This window comes from Callorhinus ursinus, unplaced genomic scaffold (assembly GCF_003265705.2).
Source record: "Callorhinus ursinus isolate GAN/ISIS: 27379988/994484 unplaced genomic scaffold, GSC_fseal_2.0 scaffold21, whole genome shotgun sequence".
Taxonomy (NCBI): Eukaryota; Metazoa; Chordata; class Mammalia; order Carnivora; family Otariidae; genus Callorhinus; species Callorhinus ursinus.
In genome coordinates, this window is record NW_027397083.1 from 3,234,132 (window position 1) to 3,254,957 (window position 20,826).

The following is a 20,826-nucleotide window of genomic DNA, read 5'->3' on the forward strand; positions in this document are numbered from 1 at the left end:
TTCTGCTTAGATGATCTGTCCATTGTTGTGAGTGGGGTGGGGTGTTGAGATCTCCTACTATTAATGTATTGGTATCAATATGATTCTCTATTTTGGTTAACAGCTGGCTTATGTAGTTGACTGCTCCCATGTTGGGTGCATAGATATTTACAATTTTTACATTTTCTTGTTGGATAGACCCTTTAAGTATGATATAGTGTCCCTCTACATCTCTTACTACAGTCTTTGGGTTAAAATCGAATTTGTCTGACATGAGAATTGCTACCCCAGCTTTTTTTTAAATTTAATTTTATTTTATTATGTTACGTTAGTCACCACACAATACATCATTAGTTTTTGATGTAGTGATCCATGATTCATTGTTCTCATATAACACCCAGTGCTCCATGCAGTACATGCCCTCCTTAATACCCAAAACAGGGCTAACCCATTCCCCCACCCTCCTCCCCTCTAAAACCCTCAGCTTGCTTCTCAGGGTCTTTTGAGGTCCTTTGGCATGACAAATGGTTCTCCATCCTGTCACTTTCAATCTGAAGGTGTCTTTAGGTTCAAAATGAGTCTCTTGAGTCTTAAACAGCATATGGATGGGTCCTGCTTTTTTATCCAATCTGAAACCCTATGTCTTTTCATGGGAGGATTCAGCCCATTTACAGTCAGAGTAATTATTGAAAGATGAATTTAGTGCCATTGAATTGCCTGCAAGTCCCTGTTTCTTTAGATTTTCTCTGTTTCTTTCTAGTCTATATTACTGTTGGGGGATCTTTCTTCTTTTATAGACTCTCCCATTAATATTTCTTGCAGGGCTGGCTTGGTTGTCACATATTCTTTCAGTTTCTGCCTGTCCTGGAAGCTCTTTGTCTCCGTCTATTCTGAATGACAGCCTTGTTGGATAAAGTATTCTTGGCTGCATATTGTTCTCATTTAGTACCCTGCATATGTTTTGCCAGCCCTTTCAGGTTTGCCAGGTTTCTGTGGCTAGGTCTGATGTTATTCTGATGTTCCTTGCTCCATATGTAAAGAACCTCCTCTCCCTAGCTACTCTCAGGAGAGTTTCTTTGGCTGTAAAATTTGCAAGCTTCACTATTATATGTCAGGACATTGATATATTTTTATTGATTTTTAGGAGGGGTCGTCTCTCCCTCTTGGACTCGAATGCTTGTTTCCTTCCCCAGATTAGGGAAGTTCTCATCTATGATTTGCTCAAATATACCTTCAAGTCCTCTCTCTTTCTCTCTCCACCCCCTCGGGGATCCCAATAATTCTGACTTTGGAACTTTCATGGAATCATTTATCTAAGTCTATTTTTATGGGCTACTAGCTGCTTATCCCTATTTTCCTCAGCTTCCTTCCTTTCTATCAGCTTATCTTCTAGATCACAGATTCGCTCTTCTGCCTCTTTTACCTGGCTGTTAGAGTATCCAGGTTAGACTACAATTCATTCATAGTATTTTTTAGTTCAGCCTGATTAGATCTCATTTCTGCCCTTAGTGATTCTATATTGTCACTAATGCTTTTTCTCAAGCCTAGCTATTGACTTTATGATTGCTATCCTGAATTCTATCTCTCACATTTTGCTTATATCCATATCCATTAGTTCCGTGGCAGAGGACATTGTCTCTCGTTCTTTTCTTTGTTTAGCCTCTTTCTTCTAGTCATTCTGTTGAGGGATAGTTTAATGAATGAGCAGAATCCAAAATATCAAACACAACCCAAGCAAGATGGATTCCAGTGAAATCCTGAGTGGTCAGAAGCTACCACTGAAAAACAGAGCTAAATTGAAACACGAGAATAAAATTTAAAAAAAGAAAAGAAAAAAGAAAAAAGGGGGGAGGGGAAGAGGGACTATAATCTCTCAGTGTGGACAACGCAGGGTGTTCCAGTTGTTCCTGGGTTATTTTGGTCTGTGTGTTTGAGGACACTACATCTCAAATTACAAGGAAAGTAAAATATATATATATAAGTACTTAAAACTTATATATGTTTTACTTATAACTTAAATTTTACTTAAAACTTAAAAAAAAGTAAAATTGAATAGAGTAGAAAAAAAGGACTACAATGAAGCAAGTATCTATAAAAAACACAGGTATGAAAAAATACAAGTTAAGAAGTGCCTATGAAATAGGCACTATGAAATAGGCACTTATATATGAAATATAAGTTGATATAATAAACATCTAGTTGAAATGAGGAAAAGGTAAAAAGAAAAAAAAACAGAAAAGGCATAAGAAAAGGAAAAAAAGAAAAGGAGAATTTTATCTGAAAAATAAACAAGTCATGAGGAAACACCTGGAGCACAATATAATATTGTCCCCTGTCATTGGGATTTTACAGTCTTATGGGATCCATAGGGTTGTTGTCCACCTGTTCTTCCAGCCTGTTTTCCAGGGGAGAGGCCTGCTGTGCTACTTCTCTGGTAACCCTGACTGTGTGGAGTTGCCCCATCCCCTGTCAGGAGGGTGGGCTCAGTGGAAACTGGTCCTCAATGTAGCTTTTGTTCCCTGGAGACTTTCTGAACCTCTTCCAAGGATCAGAGCAAAAATGGCTGCACTTTAACCTCTGGCCCAGAGAAAAATCACAACCTGCTCTCTTTAATAAACCCTCCAGAACAAATAGTCTCCACTTCTGTATGTGCCACCAAAAACCACAGCAACCCGGGGTGCGTGCCCAGTGCAACCCTCTCAGAGGTAGTTCCAGGGTCCAGAAGTGCCACTGCCATTTGTGATTCTAAAACCACAAGTGGTGACAGGCTCACACACACACCCAAAACTCCTGGATCATGTCAAGGTGCTGCTCTAATGTCCTTTCTGGGCCACTACCGCCCTTTGAGCTTTTGCTTGGTTGGGCCCAGGTTCCATATTTTTTCAGGTTGCTCAGGAAAAAAGCAGTTACCAGCAGGTCCAGCATGTGGTTTATGGCAATCCGAGCTGAGAGTCCTTTCCTGGGCCCACTGACCATAACCTGCTTTCTGGCTCCACTCCTCACTCTCTATAAGTTCAAGCAACCCCTTAAGCTCTGTGGTTCCTCATATCCTGAGAATACAATGCCCTACCTAGAATTCTGCCTTTTCATTTCCAGAGCCCCTTTCAGAGAGGGATGACTCTCACTATAGCAGATTTCTAAGGGTTTTGATTTTCCGCTCTGGTGCTATATCACTTTCCAGAAGCCGGCTTATGGATGCCCCCTCACCTTTCTGTTTATCTTCTGATATCTCCCCACAGATTCACAATGCCACATGTAGAGATTAAAAGAGAAAGTTCAAAAAGTTCAAAAAGAGAAAGTTCAAAAGAGAAAGAGGATTCTTGCATGTGTGGGTTACAAGTACAGGGAATGCAATTCCCTATTCAAATTTGGATGTTTCTCAAACATGTGTCTTCAGCATACTTGCTTCTAAGTCAAAACCTTTCCATCAAAGGAGATAATTTCAGAGAAAGAAAGCAGCTATAGGCCAAGGTCCTTGAATATTTTTGGAAACCTCTTTAAATATCCATGTAGTACCAGATGAGAATGTTGTGGGGGAGTTTACATTTCCAGAGCAACATTCATTATGGTAGGAATGACCCATTTGAAAGTGTTTCCTCCACATTTCTTGCCTCTTGCCTATGGGACCAGAGACATCTGTAGATCATTTCTCTGTAGTGTTTCAAAAGAATTCATTCTAAATTCATATCTCAGATTTTCTATGAAATATTTTGAGGCTTTAGGCTAGAAGGGAAGTTTCAGATTAATAGAAACACTTCCTCAAGAACTGTTCATTGGTTATTGAATTACCGAAATAATGTCTTGAGTGTGTCATATATTTCATATCAGAAGTTTCCTATACAAGAAGAGGTCAGTTTGAAGATGGAATTATATCTCATAAGCCCTAAACATCATTTACGTCATCTAAGATTATAACGTAAGTTTTTCAGTAGCGATGAAGCATCTTAAAGATTGGTACTTTCTATATGTAGTAATCATTATTTTTCAACACTTGTCAAATACAGTAATATTTTATCCTCACAGCAGTTCTTCAAAAGATAGTTGGTAAATGTCTTTAACCTAATTTGGCAAATGAAAAATTTGAGGCTCATAATGATTACACGATCTGCAGGACCCAGCTCTCTGACACCATCCACTTTCTTTTGCCATGAGAAACCATTAACATTGAAGACTAATCATGAGCATGAAAATCAAATGTAAATACACTCCACACACAGAAGAGACATAAATATGAGTAATAAATGACATAAATCATCAGTCATTTAATCCAAGCATGACCAGGCACATTTCTTCCTGAGGTTAACTGTGATGGATAATGTGAGTCTCTGTGGCTTTTTGAAAATTAAAATTGGGGAGATTACTCTTCCTTACCTTATTTTATGGTTTAATGTTTTTTCCTGTATCTCACTCAAAATACCAGTTCTTCTTATCTCCTTGGTGCATATACAGTAACAAAAATTAGTAAAGGTTCTTTGTGTGCCCACAGTAATGTAGTGGGTATGTTCATATATGTTCCCTCAATCAATTCTCATAACACCTGGGATACGGATATAAAAATTCTCACTTTATAGAAGAGGAAACATGTAAGTTGCCAAGAAATATACCCTGGAAAAAGAAAGTTGAAAGTGCAAAAGGCAAGATTCCAATCTAGTCTCTCTGGTTTTCAAACCAATACAGGACAGTTAACCACTGTGGTAATCATTTTCAACACTGTGCAGAAAAATCTGGGGACCTGTGCTTGTAAGGGGACTGAGAAGGGAGGAAATGGGGCTCCATAAGAGGCCAAGGTAAAAGTGCTCTTCAATGAAAAGACCACCACATTTTTATTAATATTTACAGATTCCAATGTCTATGTGTCTGTTGATGAAATTGCTTCATGTACACTTGCCTCTGAAGAATTAAAGTCATTATAATTATTATGTCATGTCAAAAGGAGATTACTAGTTCAACATTGTTTATTATAACATAACAATGTAGGGAAAGTTTTAAAAATGTGGTGGAAAAAAGTTAACAAGTATAATTTGATCTAATCATGGCTCTACCCTTTATTATCTTCTTGATCTTCAACAGGATCCTTAATTTCTCTATGTTTGTATCACCTACTGTGTAAAAGAAGTATAAAATAATAGTGGTAATAATCTCACAGGTTCATAGTGAGGATTAAACAACCACATTTTTGCAAAAACAGAGCACAAACAAGTGTCTACTAAGTTTTAGTTGATATTATCATTATTATCACTATTAACATCAGTCTACGCAATTGTTTCTTCATTTGCAAAACAGATGAAATAATAACCACACAGGTTACTGATACAGCAAGCACACAGCAATCAATCATTAAAAATATATTTATCAGACATTATAATGTTATTAGATTTGATAACATGTATTATCAGTTCTTTTATACTAGCTCCTGAAGCCTTTTATTATATCTGCCACTCCTTCAAGATAGGCTCTTAGTCATCTCTGACAATGAAGTGTGCACAGACGATCTTCAAGACTCAGAACTTGCTTTCTATCTCAAAAAACCTCGTGAAAATCCACAACTTAGTAGAATCTAGACATTCATTTTTTTCTAGATTAAAAACTTAATAAATTCAAGGTTACATTAATCAACAGGGATTTTTTTTTCAAGTAATGTAATTAATCATAATATGAAATAATAGGGAATAGGAACAACATGACAGAGTTTTTCTACTGGGGCTTACAGAGATCCAAAGATGCAGAATATCAATATTTGTTGTGTTTCTGGTCATCTGCATCATCTCTGTGGTAGGGAATGTGCTCACTGTGGTCACTATCACTGCCAGCCCATATCAGGGTCCCCATGTACTTTTTCCAATCTCTCCTTCATTGATGCCTGGTATCCTTCTGTCAATACCCCTACACTGACCTTAGACTCACTCCGTGAAAAGAAGACCATCCCATTCAATACGCCTGTATTACCCAAATATTTGGAGAACATTTTTTTGGAGGTGCTAATGTCATCCTGCTCACTGTGATGGCCTATGACCACTATGTGGCCATCTGCAAGCCACTGCACTACACGACCATCATGAATCGGCAGGTGTGTGGCCTGTTAATGGGAGTGGTGTGGGTGGGAGGCTTTCTTCATGCCACCATACAGATCCTCTTCATCATCCAATTACCCTTCTGTGGCCCTAACATCATAGGTCACTTTATGTGTGATCTGAACCATTTGCTCAATCTTGCCTGCACTGATACTCACACTCAAGCTCTTCATTGCTGCCAACAGTGGTTTCATCTGTCAAACTTCCTCCTCTTGATGGTCTCCTGGTGGTCATTCTATGCTCACTAAGGAACTACAACTTGGAGGCGAGGCGCAAAGCCCTCTCCACCTGTGTCTCCCGCATCACAGTGGTCGTCCTATTCTTTGTTCCCTGCATATTTGTGTGTATGAGACCAGCAGCTACTTTATCTGTTGATAAAGCAGTTGCATTATTCTATACTATAATAATGCCCATGTTAAATCATTTAATATATACCTTGAGAAATGACCAGATGAAAAATGCTATCAGGAAATTATGTAGTATGAAAGCTATTTTAGGTGACTAAAAAATGTGCTTGGACCTCCCTATTGATTCAACTCAAGCAAAGGTCAAAAGGACATTTTGAATGATCTCTACAAGGAACACCTATGAAATGAAAAAAAGTGACAACTATGTATCATAGATTTTTCATTGAAAGGAACAGAAATGAATGCAAGAGAAGGGAAAATAAAAAATAAAAGTATAAAAGAAGGTGAATAAAGTCAATAAAATGTAGAACAAAAAAAACTGGATTGTAGGGAATATTTTTCCCATATTTACTTGATCGGGACTGAGAATTCTAGCTAGGTCTCTTTGAAAAAACACAATTTACCTTAACTTCTGCTTAAATTGTGTAATGAAACAGAAATTGAAACTGAGATTCTCAATGAAGGAGCAAATAGTTTACCTTGATACTCTACCTGCTCTCAGCAAGATTTCAACATATTAATGTGAGGTCTTCATGTTCTTTTTCTCTGTTAATTAGTTTACTTTTTGGTAACATTTCATTATGAAAAGGTATTTAAAAAAATATGTGTCTCTATCTACACACAAAACACTTCAGGATAAATATGTTCCATTTATTCCTTCCAACATTCACTCATTAATCAACAGAAATTTTTTGAGCCCAAAGAATATGCTGCTGGGGCTTCAAAGGTGAATAGAGAGGAACCTGGGCCTTGCCTTCACAGAGCTTCAGATCCACTGAGAGATACCCCAAGGGGAGCAGAAAATGACAGCACAGCGTTATAAATGGTAAGGTAGTGGCAACACAGCGTGCTATGAAAGCATGTTTGAGGGATACACACCAAAGAAACACGGGTCGGGAAAGCTTCCAAGATGAAAAGATAAACAACATGGAACCTGAAACTTAAAATGGAGTAAGCAGAGTGACTATGTTCACATCAGTTGAGTAGGAGGATTCCTACAAGAGAGAATATATAACAAAGGCCAGGGGGTGAAAATCAGTATGCAGAAAACCCTATGAATTCAGTGTGGCTATGGTTGTTAATTAATCTATTTAATCAACAATTATTTAATGAACTCTGACCATGTGCCAGGCAGTGTGCCAAACAATGAGTTTATAAAGGATAAATAGCAGGATATGAACCTGAAGAGACAGGAGCAGAGAAGATGAAGAAGAGTCTCATAATCCTGTTAAAGCTTACTGCTAAACACCATGAGGCAAACATTGAAAGACCTTTTGAACAAGTGAGGGATCAAGTTTAATTTGAGTTTGACATTGTAACTATATGGGTTATCACTGTGGGAAATGTAACAAAGGGAACAAGAGTGGCAGCAGGATGCTACTGAAATGACTTGGGTGTTAAAGGATGGAGGCCTGAAGTCTGGTGTTGCCAGTGAGGATGCAGAACATGATGGGCACTGCTGTGTCCAGTTCCACATCCCTTCAATCCTCCAATGCCCCAGCTGCTGTGTCTCTGGGCTATTAACAGCTCAGAGCTCAGTGCCCCATCTTCTCAGTACATTTGTTCCAGAACAAAATTATAAGCTATGGCCACCATCCCAGACCCAGCAGAAACCAATAAACAACAGGCTGATCCTTTGACTCAAGGTGGAAGCAGTCCTGTATTACAATGGATACCCCAGAGTTCCCTTCGTTCTAAGCTGATGCTAATCCCCAGTTGGGACCACAACCTTCTTCCTGTACTGTAGTCAGCTTCCCTCCACCCTTGTCCTTACAAATCATTTTCAGTAAAATCCTCATCTCAGAATTTACATCTAGAGAATCCAATTTAACACAGAGACATAGAAGAGATTAAGAAATGCTTAAAAGTATAAACAGAAGAACTTGACATGGGATGATGATTTAAGAAAGGAGTCATTGATGAAAACCAGATTCTTCCTTAGATTAATGTAAGGATGAGGGAACAGAGAAGATGAGACATTTTGGCAGTTGATGTGGCTTCTCCCTCTTAGCCTGAAGTATTAACTCTGCATTTCCTATGGAAACTGTGATGGCCCCCACCCCAGGAAGTTGCCCTACACAAAGGGCTCATTCTCCTCAGGACCCACCCCCACCACCCTCTTTGCTCTTAGACCTATAACTAGACATGATTCCCAGAAGACCCCTAAAGGTGAGGTACTGAATGTGATCCATGAGAAACACACTACACTCCAGAATAATTATGTGAGTTTTCTAATTTATAAAGTTAGATATAGAGTAATCATTGAAGAAACATAAAATTCAATAAAGTCAAATTTCTTGATATGGGTCACTAAGAAGAGATTCTTCATTTAATATTGTAGCTGGAACTGAGGAAAACTAAGTTCTTCTGTTCGGTCGCTAAAGCATGAATGAAAAGGTGGACCACATTAGGCTAATTAGAATCGCAAAACCTCCTTGGTTTAATGGAAAGGGAGTGATTTAAAGGTACGGAGAGATTGGAATGTTAGAATGGATTTGTCATTTAAGATTTACTTAACCCCCCTGGGAGAATCCGGAAGACATACCTCTCATATGACCCTGAGAAATAAATTTGTCAGGCTAGTCCCAGCATCCTTGAAAACCTCTGTGATCACTATTTTCTATAAACAAGACCTTTAGTGTCAGTAAACTGGGAAATCCTAATACAATGGGAGGTATTTGATCCTAGATAATAGTGGCCAAGTGGTAGCACTCAACAACCTTAAAGGCAAGGTGAGCATACTTCCCATAAAGGAAAGAAGATTCAAAACAGCAATCAGAATAATCAATACAAGCATAATCAGATTGTTGGCTAGTTTATAACATTGTTCCTAGAAGTCAAATAGAGAGGAAGCCTCTCTATTCAAGTCTTACTTGATCTGGGTAGTAAAAAAGGTCTAGGTTAAGTAAACAGAAGTCTAACTTAATCATAACAGCAGAGATTCATGACCTCACAATCAATTCCCAGACTCAAACCAGTTTATAGAGTAAAAATTCCTTGAATAAAGGGGAGATTGGATCCTCCTGAGGAAGGACTCTGGGACATTGCTAAAAAAAATCTTATAATAATCTTCCCCTCAGCCTTCCCCAAAAGAGGGCTATGGCCTTTTATCAGTCAAAGTGTATGTTGGAGAAAAGAAAATAAGCAGACATTTCAGGAAATCCTGGATGCTGGCTTTGACCTGAAATTTGATTCCAGAAAACCCTCAACAACAGTGTGATTCACCAGGCAGAGCATCAGTTTACAGAGGATAGGTTGTCACTGGAGTTTTAGGTCAAGCCTACTTTGCACTGGGACCAATAGGTCACTGAACTCATCCTATGGTTACATCCCCAGTTCCAGAATGCATAATTTGAATAGACATAATTTGCAACTAGCAGAATCCCCACATTGGTTCCCTGGCATGTGGACTGAGGGCTATTATGGTGAAAAGCCAAGTGGAAGCCTCTAGAACTGCCTCTACTTAGGTAAGAGTAAACCAAAAGTGATACCACTTTTGGAGGAATCATAGAGATTAGTGCCACCATCAAGGACTTGAAAGATACAGAGGTGGTGATTCCTACAACATACACATTTACCTCACTTATTTGGCCTATGCAGGAGTTAGATGGATCTTGGAGAATGAGAGTAGACACTTATAAGCTTAACCAGGTGGAGACTCCACTAAATTATACCTGCTGTACCAGATGTGGTTTCCTTGCTTGAACAAATTAACAGATTCTCTGATACCTGGTATGCAGCACCTGATTTGGCAACTGCCTCTTATCACCCTGTCAGTAAGGACCATCAGAAGCAGTTTGATTTCAGCTTATAAGGCCAACAATATGCCTTCCCTGCCCTACCTCAGGGTTCTGTCAACTCTCCAGGACTATGTCATATTTTATTTCATAGGGAACTCTATTGTCTTTCATTCTACAAGATATCCATACTGGTCTGTCATATTGATGACATTATGCTGAATGGATCTAGTGATCAAGACTTAACTACTCTAGATTTATTAGGAAGACACTTCTGGGTCAGAGGATGGAAAATAAATACAATCAAAATTCAAGGGACTGAAACTAAGTGAATTTTCCAGTGGCCCAGAGTATAGAGCATATCAAGATAACGCTTTTGAAGGAAAAATACAATAGAATAAAGACAGAGAAGAAGACAAACCATAAGACACACCTAACTATAGAAAACAAACTGAGGGTTGCTGAAAGGGAGGTAGGTAGGGTGATGAGGTAATTGGAGGATGGACATTAAGGAGGACACTTGATGTAATGAGCACTGGGTGTTATATGAGACTGATGAATCACTAAATTCTACCACAAAATTAATAATACACTATATGTGAACTAACTTGAACTTAAATAAAACAAGACAGAGGATCATAGGGGAAGGGAAGGGAAAATTGAACAAGACGAAACCAGAGAGGGAGACAAACTGTAAGAGACTCTTAATCTCAGGGAACAAACTGAGGGTTGCTGGAGTGGTGGGGGGTGGGAGGTTGGGGTGGCTGGGTGATAGACATTGGGGAGGGTATGCGCTATGGTGAGCGCTGTGAATTGTGTAAGACTGATGAATCTCAGACCTGTACCCCTGAAACAAATAATACATTATATGTCAATCAATAATAATAATAAAATAAATAAAATGTAAAAATAATAATAAATAAATAAGCAAAAGATATCCCTTTTAAGGTGAAAGGCATCTTGGTCCCTCCATCCCCTCCAACACCAAAAAGATGCACAATACTCATTAGGCCCCTTTGGATTGGGAAACCAATGTGTTCTTCATTTGGGTATTTTACTCTGGCCTATTTATCAAGTGACTCAAAAGTTGCTAGTTTGCATTGAGCTCAGAAAAAAGAAAAGGTTCTGCTACAGGTCCAGGCTGTAGTGCAAGCTTCTATTCCACATGAGTGTTGGGATTCAGCAAGTCCTAATGTGCTTCATGCGTCAATGGAAGTAAAGGATTCATGAAGAACTGGGTGTTATGCACAAACAATGAATCATGGATCACTACATCAAAAACTAATGATGTATGGTGACTAACACAACATAAAAAAATAAAATTAAAAAAAATAAAAGGATGCCGTTGGAGTCTTTGGCTGGCCTCTATATATGAATTGCAGTGCAGGCCCTCGGGATTTTGGAGCAAAGTCCTGCCATCCTCTACAGATAATTACTCTCTGTTTTTAGAAATGGCTCTTGGCCTGCAACTGGGCCTTAGCAGAGACTAAACACTTAACCATGGGCCATCAAGTTTCTATGAAACCAGAACTGCTTATCATGAAGTGCGTGTTTTCTGATTCATAGAACCATACAGGTGAGTGTGCAAAGTAGCACTCCTTTATGAAATAGAAAAGTCACCTGTTATCTACAGTTTTGCTTTCCAAGGTTTCAGTTACCTGAGGTTCAGAAGCAGATGATCTTCCTTCTGACATATTATCACAAGGTCAGCAGTATCCTATTGCTACATCAAAATGCCATGTCATTCACATCATACCATCTCATATCATGACAGGAAGAAGGGTGAGTACAGTACACTCAGGCATTTTGAAAGAAAGAGAGGGAATATATTCAGATAACTTTTGTTACAGTTTATTGTTATAATTTTTCTATTTTATTATTATTGTTATTAATTTCTTACTGTGCCTAATTTATAAATTAACTTTTATCACAGGTATATATGTATAGAAAAAAATATAGTATATATAGGGTTCAGTACCCTCCATAATTTCAGGCATTAATGGGGTCATGAAACACATCGCTCTCCCCACATAATGAGGAACCTCTGTACAGAGGGACAGAGAGCATAAGTAGGCAGAGAGGCAGGCAGAGGGAGAGGGAGATGCCAGCTCCCTGCTGAGCAGAGAGCCCAAAGCTTGGCTTAATCCCAGGACTCTGGGATTATGACCTGAGCCAAAGGCAGACGCTTAACTGACTGAGCCACCCACACTCCCCATGTTTTCTTTACTTGGACTTTATGGTTTGAGGAGATGTGTTTAGGTGCTAGGTAGTTAAGCAATGAACTTGTACTGACTAATTTTATGGGTTAACTTGCCTAGACCACAGGGTGCTCAGATATCTTTTTGACTATTGTTTTAGGTTGTGACTATGAGATTTTTGGGGGTGATATTAATTTTTGAATTGATAGACTGAATAAAGAAGATTGTTTTCACTAAAGTAGGGTCCTCATCCAACCAAAGGAAGGCCTGCAAATTACAAAAGGCTAATCTCCCCTGAGTAAGAGGGAAATCTCCTGCCTGAGTGCCTTCAAACATTAGCTTTTCCTTTCTGATGGCTTGCACACTGACACATTAACTCTTTCCTGATTCTGCACTAGCCTCCTGCCTATGGACCTGAACAGGGACATTGGCTCTTATCAGTTTATAGCAGTTTCTGGTCTTTAGACTCAAAATGGGACATAGACTGTGCAGATTTTGTGGTATACCTACAGTGGAATATATTTCTGACCCATGCTACAAGACAGATAAACTTTGATGACACATTAAATGAAATAAGCTGTTTCTTTTTAATAAACTTTGTATTTTATAAAGGTTTATATTTATAGGGAAATTGTGGAAATGATATAGAGTTCCAATATGCTCTGCACTCAGTTTTTCCCTTGTTACCATCTTACATATTATGGTACATTTGTCACAACTAATTCACTTCACATGAACATGTTATTTTTAACAAATATCCATACTTTTTTCAGATTACTTTGATTTTAACTAATGCCGTTTTTCTTCTCCAGAATGTCATCCAGCATACCACATTAGATTCAGTTGTCATGTGTTCTTCAGTAACTCCAGACAGTGACAGTTTCTCTGAATGTTCTTTTATTTATTTATTTCAAGTATGAGTAACATACAGCATTAGATTAGTTTCAAGTGGATAAAATAATGATTCAACAATTCTAAGGACACTTGGTTGGCTCAGTAGGTTAAGCATGTGCCTTCAGTTCATGTCATGATCCCAGGGTCCTGGGATGAGCCCTGCATGGAGCTTTCTGGTTAGAAGGGAGCCTGCTTGTCCCTATGCCTATGCTCCCCCTGCTTGTGCTCTTTCTCTCCCTCTCTCTCAAATAAATAAATAAATAAATAAATAAAATCTTTAAAAAAATTATATAGTTTACTCAGTGCCTGTCATGGTAAGTATACTCTTAAATTTTCTTGTTGTTGGTTTTTTATTTACTTATTTATTTATTTGAGAGAGAGAGCTCAAGCAGGAGGAGGACAGAGGGAGAGAGAGGCAGAGAAATATACTCCCAGCTTAGTGTGGAGCGCTATGAAGGGCTCTATCCCAGGACCCTGAGATCATGACTTGAGCCAGAACAAGAGTCAGAGGCTTAATCAACTGAACAAAGCAGGCACCCCTGAACTTTTCTTGTTTCTGATGAACTTGACAGTTTTGAGCAGAACTAGACAAACATTTTATATAAAAACCTTCATTTGGGGTTTGTCTGATATTTTACTCAAGATTGGACTGGGGTTATGGGTTATTGGGAGAAAGGTCACAGAGGCAAAGTGCCATTTGCATCACATCCGGCCAGTGGGTACATATTTTCAATGTGACTCATCACCATTGATGTTAACCTTGATCACCTGTTTGAGGTAGTGTCTTCCATATTTCTCTTTAAATTTACTCCCCCCTGCCCCACTCTGCAATGTGTCTTTTAGAAGGAACTCACTTGTGTGCAGCCTACAAATAAGAGATTGAGTGTTATCCTATAACCTTTGAGGGCAGAGTACCTACAAAATCGTTATGAATTCTTTTTTATGGGAGCTTTATCTATTATCCCCTATTTATTAGTTATTTATTTAAGTGATTTATATCATTATGAACTTGTGGATTTTTTACACAATGGGTTATATTTCAACTCAGTGTCATTTATTTTGTTGCTCAAATCTTTTCCAATGTGTGGGATCAATTGTTTCCCACATTATTTTCAGTAGTGTTTGTTAAGATATATTTGTCAGTGGGACACCTGGGTGGCTCAGTTGGTTAAGCATCTGCCTTTGGCTCAGGTCATGATCTCAGGGTCCTGGGATTGAGCCCCGCATCGGAATCCCTGCTCAGCGGGGAATCTGCTTCTCCCTCTCCCTCTGCCAGCTGTTCCCCCTGCTTGTAGTCTCTCTCTATCAAATAAATAAAATCTTTTAAAAAAAAACAACACATTTTTCAAAAAGTTCACTTTATTAATCTGGTAAGTGAAAAGATATAGAGTTGGAATTTAAATTTGAATGTATTTAGATATGAATGAAATTGCTTATCTATTCACATTTTTAATAAGAAGAGTTTTTTTGAAATCAATTATTTGGCCCATTTTCATTTGCACTTTTTTTTAAGATTTTACTTATTTAGAGAGAGGGAGGGTGTGTGTGTGAGCAGGGGAAGGGGCAGTGGGAGAGGGAGAGAAAGAATCTTAAGCAGGTTCCACACCAGACCCAGAGCCTGACATGGGGCTCAATCCCATAACCCTGAGATCATGACCTGATCCAGAGTTGGATGCATAAGTGCCTGAGCCACCCAGGTACCCTAAGCACTAAGTTTTTAAAGATTGATCCTTGAAATCTAATTATATTTGAGAAACTTTTGCTTTTGTCTGGAATACCTGAGGTAAATATACTTAAATGATGTCACCAATGCTTTTAATTGTGTTACTATTTGAAAAATATATGTGATGAGGACAGAGAACATTATTCCACTGTTTGGCATACATAAATAAATATTAGTTCCCTTCCTCTTTCTATTTTCTCTTAATGATGCTAGGGTATGGGACACTCAAGAATATAGATTCCAGGAATTCTATTGAAAAGTTTCAGCTATGACTTGGAACTTCCTTAGTTCATTTTCTAAATCCCTGGTGCTTAAAATAACATGAAATTTGAAAAAAAATTTTGCTTTGTGCCAAATGTTCTCTATTTATATTTATTTAGTCTGAGTTTCTCCTTGTTTCTTAAGAAAATATGCTGAAAGACCCATTAAAATACTGAAAGAGGCAAAGAATGGGTATTAAGGAGGACATGTATTGCATGGAGCACTGGGTGTTACATGCAAACAATGTATCATAAAACACTACCTCAAAAACTAATGATGTGCTGTATTGTGACTAACATAATGTAATAAAAAAGAGCAAAGATTTAACTTTGGACAACATAGTATAATTTCAAAAGTACAAAGCTTTATGATAGAAGCTGAATTTAAAACTACAAACAACTAGAAATTGTAGAGTTAAAGTAACAGGAAATAAACAGTCAAACTAACAGATTAAAATAAATTTCAGGATGGACTGGATTAATTAAGGAAAGTTCACTGCTAAAATATTGTTTCTCCCTTCTCTCTCTCTCTCAGGTTACATTAAGGGGAACACTATCAAAAGTTTGTACATCATTCCTTGAATGTTCAGAATATTTACCAGAAGATACTTTATAACTGAACTACCAGTTTCAAGTGGTGTGAAAGGGCATTATGTTAATCATGCATGAGTTTTATCCATTTTTCAACATTCTTACCTAAGGGGTCCTTGCTGTAAACTAAAGAAAGACATTCAGCTCAGAAAGATACCTTCCCAATCCAAATCCCTTAAATTAATGTTTTTTTCCCTGAAGAATCATGTACTCTTTAATTATTGATATATTTGATTGTTTCCATAAGCAATCAGGTGAATAGATTGTGAGTAAATATTATGATTTCCACTTTATTCAGAAGAAAAAAACACGAAAGGTAAGGGATTACACACAGGTAAGTGGCATATCCATGATCAAGCATATGGATTTGATCTCAAAATGGAGTATTCATTTCATAATATTTCTTTCTTTGCAGATTAGTTATTTCTAACCTGTGTTTTCTCCACTATGCCTGAAATAATGCAGCAAAATAACAGCATAACTGAGTTCATACTGTTAGGATTGACACAAGATCCTGTGAAAAAGAAAATGGTGTTTGTAATCTTCATTTTATATATGGGAACGATGTTAGGGAATTTACTTATTATAGTGACCATCAAGTTCAGCCGGACATTTGGGAGCCCGATGTACTTTTTCCTATTTTATTTGTCTCTTGCTGATTCCTGCTTTTCAACATCCACAGCCCCCAGATTAACTGTGGATGCACTCTCTGCAAAAAGAATCATAACTTATAATGAGTGCATGACTCAAGTCTTTGCACTACATTTCTTTGGCTGCATGGAGGTCTTTGTGTTCATCCTCATGGCCGCTGATCACTATGTGGCCATCTGTAAGTCCATACGTTACCCAACCATCATGAGACGGCAGGTCTGCACCATCTTGATTGTTCTTGCATACTGCACCATCTTGATTGTTCTTGCATACTGCTGTGATTTGCAGCCCTTGCTGAAACTTGCTTGCATGGACACCTATATGATCAACTTAGAATGGGTGTCTAATGGCGGGACCATTTGCACAAGCAGTTTTGTGTTTCTGATGATCTCGCACATTGTCATCTTGCTTTCCCTGCAAAACCACAGTGCAGAAGGGAGGAAAAAAACTCTCTCCACTTGTACTTCTCATATCATCATAGTAATCTTATTCTTTTGTCCATGTATATTCATATATACACACACCCCAACCTCTTTCCCCATGGACAAGATGGTGTCCGTATTTTATACTATTGGGACCCCTTTACTCAAGCCACTCATCTACACACTGAGGAATGCAGAAGTGAAAAATGCCATGAGAAAGCTATGGCATATCAAAATTACCTCAGAAAGCCAAAGATGAATTGAGGGCTTTGGCTGATTCCTTAATCTGTACAGATATCAAATATGATAGTGTATAACCTGACTTGCACAAGACACTCTAACACCTGATTTCCTCATTTTTTTCTGTACTTCTGTCCTCAAACAATAGCTTGCCTCATAATGCCAGCCTGGTTCTTACTTTTCCTGAGAGCTCAATTCTGACATTGTTGATTATGAAATACTACTCACATCTCAGTCAACACTCAGGTTTGATAAGGAGAACGATATTTATACAATCACAACTTCAAAAAGTGAGCACCCATATAAAGATTAGCCTGTTCTCTATGACTTGTAATTCTCTATAGCACATTTTAAATAAGGTGTCTTGTTTTCTCTTGACCACATTCAGAGCAAAGGTACTAAATTTGTGTGTCAAGAAATTCTTTTCATTTTATCATTAGTTTATCTTGAAAAACATTCCATACTAGTGAACTAAAGGCCAAAAGGCTGTATATATAAAATATGTAATTTTTGTCTTAAATAATTTTAATGTTTCCTTTGACTATTAATATAACTGTGGCATTAGGTAGGGGATTTTTTTTTCTGGGCCATAAGGCACATCATTTTTTAAAATTTTATTTATTTATTTTTTTAATTAATTTTAATTTGTTATGTTAATCACCATACATTACATCTTTAGTTTTTGATGTAGTGTTCCATGATTCATTGTTTACATATAACACCCAGTGCTCCATGCAATGCATGCCCTTCTTAATACCCATCACTGGGTTAACCTATCCCCCCACCCCCCTCCCCTCTAAAACCCTCAGTTTGCTTGTCAGAGTCCATAGTCTCTCATGGTTCATCTCCCCTCTTCATTCTTCCCTTCCTGCTATCTTTTTTTTTTAACATATAATGTATTATTTGTTTCAGAGGTACAGGTCTGTGATTCATCAGTCTTACACAATTCACAGCACTCACCATAGCACATATGGGATTTTTTAAATGTAGTATTACAAAGTACTCACGATATTCAGCTAATTTGTGTGATTGGGATATAGGAGCTACAGCAAGAGACTTCTACAACTGTAAGAGGGAAAGAAGTAAAATAATGTATGGGATCAAGACTGAATAAGAATTTAAATACACTGTAAGGATGCCTGGGTGGCTCAGTCCAGTAAAGTGTCAGACTTTGGCTCCACTCATGATCCCAGGGTCCTGGGATCGAATCCTGCATCAGGCTCCTTGCTCAGCGGGGAGCCTGTTTCTCTCTCTGCCTGCTCTGCCTGCCACTTCCCCTGCTTGTGCTCTCTCTCTCTGACAAAAAATAAATAAAATTTTAAATAAATACACTGTAAATTCAACATATTTTCTGAGATTGAAGTACAGAAGGTTAGGACCTAGTTTGAAGGAAAAAATGTACATTATTTCACTTACATTGGGTTGTATCAATGGAATAAGAGAAACTATCAGAGGCATTCAGAAATACTCAGGATACTTGTGTCTAGTAATGGAGTTGGAGAGAACCTACTTTTGCAGCAGGAAGGCACTTTCTTTCTCTGTTTGCACTTTCCTAATAAAAGGGTAATACCTATTCACAAGTTAGAATTGCCAGTAGAATTTTGATGCTGATAGTGAGCCCAGGAGATTAGCAGCCATTCCTTCAATATGTGTATGCCGGGGGTTATATCATGTAATTTTGAAATTCATTGATTTCAGAGAGTGCAAAGTACTTATTCAAAGGGATACATGCCCTCCCTAATGTTTATATCAGCATTACCTACAATAGCCAAACTGTGGAAATAGTCCAAGTGTCCACCGAATGATGAATGGATAAAGATGTGGGGGATCTATCTATCTATCCATCATCTATCTATCTATCTATCTATCTATCTATCTATCTATCTATCTATATAAAATGGGCTATTACTCAGCCCTCAAAAGGAATGAGATCTTGTTATTTTCAATAACAAGGATGGAGCTAGAGAGTATTATTCTAACCAAAACTAGCAAGTCAGAGAAAGAAAACTACCGTATGATTTCACTCATGTGGAATTTAAGAAACAAAACAAATGAGTATAGGGACAAAATGAGAGAGGGGCAAACCAAGAAAGAGACTCTTAAACATAGAGAACAAACTAATGGCTACCAGGGGAAGTGGGTAGGAGGACAGGTTAATTAGGTGATGGTGATATAAGAGTACACTTGTGATGAGCACTGACTGTGGTATGTAAGTGTTGAATCACTAAATTGTACACCTGGAACTCCTATCACACTGTATGTTAACTAATGGGAATTTAAACAGAAACTTTAAAAAAAAATGATTTCAGTGTATTCAAGTGTACCACATCCTTAGTAACTATGACAAGATTCCATTTCATTTTTAATGCTGTTCCCCATTATTTACCTGGAAAACCATTTCATACCAATAGTTTCATCCTGTCAAAGATTATTTTCAACTAAATTCATTAAAATATCATGTTTTCCGTGTTCTCACAACTTTTTTCTTTTGGGGATATTATGAAGCTAGTGACAGCACTAGTGTCCCAAAATTGACATGTTAACATACACAAATTATATATATATATACATGTATATATATATATATATATATATTGCAATTGTATAAATTGATTTTTTGATATACATATATTGTGAAAATTTCACCACAATATAACTAATTAACAATCTGTCTTCTCTATATAGTTACCAACCACTAGAATGTCTAGAATCCAAAAAGACAGGCAATAACGTTTTAGTGAGGAGGTGGAGAAATAGGAGTTCTCATAAATTGCTCGTGGTAATGTAGCATGGTGCAATGATTTTTTTTTTTTAGATTTTATTTATTTGTCAGAGAGAGAGAGAGCACATGCAGGTGAAGGGGCAGGCAGAGGGAGAAGCAGGCTCCCCACCTAGCAAGTAGCTTGATGCAGGACTGATTCCCAGGACCCTGGGATCAGGACCTGAGCTGAAGGCAGGTGCTCAACCTACTAAGTCACCCAGGCTTCCCTGGTAAAATGACTTTGAAAAACAATGTGGCAGCTCCTCAAAAGGTTAATCATATAATATCAATGACCTAGCAATTCTAATCTTAGGCTCTACCCAAGGGAATTTAAGTATATATTATCACAGAAAATTTTACACCAATGTTCATAGCATCATTATTCATAATAGCTAAAATGGGGGAACATCTACATGTCAATCAACTGATGAATGGGTAACTTATATATTCATAAAATGGAATTTTATTCATCAACATAAGGGGAAGAAATACTGATACTTGCCACAACGTGTATGAAAATTATTCAAGAACATTATGCTAAATGAAAGCAACAGTTTAGAAAAGATAACATACTGCATAATTCCTTCTGTATGAAATGTCTAGAAAAGATATTCTACAGTGAAAGAAAGTAGATTATGGGGTGCCTGGATGGGTCAGTTGGTTAAAAATGCAACTCTTGATTTCGGGTCTGATCATTATTTCAGGTTCATGGGATCCAACCCCATGTCAGGCTCTATGCTCAGCGTAGAGTCTGCTTAAGATTACCTCTCTCTGTCTGCCCCTCCCCAACCTCCATCCCACACATCCCCATTCCACTCCTCATTCTCTGGCTCACTTCCACACTCTCACTCTCTCTCTCAAAAAAGAAAAAAAGAAAGTAGATTAGTATTTG

The 20,826-nt window shown here is 37.8% G+C and overlaps 1 protein-coding gene and 1 pseudogene across 1 annotated transcript; both read left to right on the forward strand.

Moving 5' to 3' along the window:
• Positions 1 to 3,225: 3,225 nt before the first annotated feature.
• LOC112829750 (olfactory receptor 4C46-like) lies at positions 3,226 to 6,555 on the forward strand (annotated as a pseudogene).
• Positions 6,556 to 16,319: 9,764 nt separating this feature from the next.
• LOC112829613 (olfactory receptor 4C11-like) lies at positions 16,320 to 17,192 on the forward strand. Its single transcript, XM_073904902.1, has one exon. It carries the CDS (start codon positions 16,320 to 16,322, stop codon positions 17,190 to 17,192), a length of 873 nt encoding a protein of 290 aa, XP_073761003.1.
• The last annotated feature ends 3,634 nt before the right edge of the window (positions 17,193 to 20,826 follow it).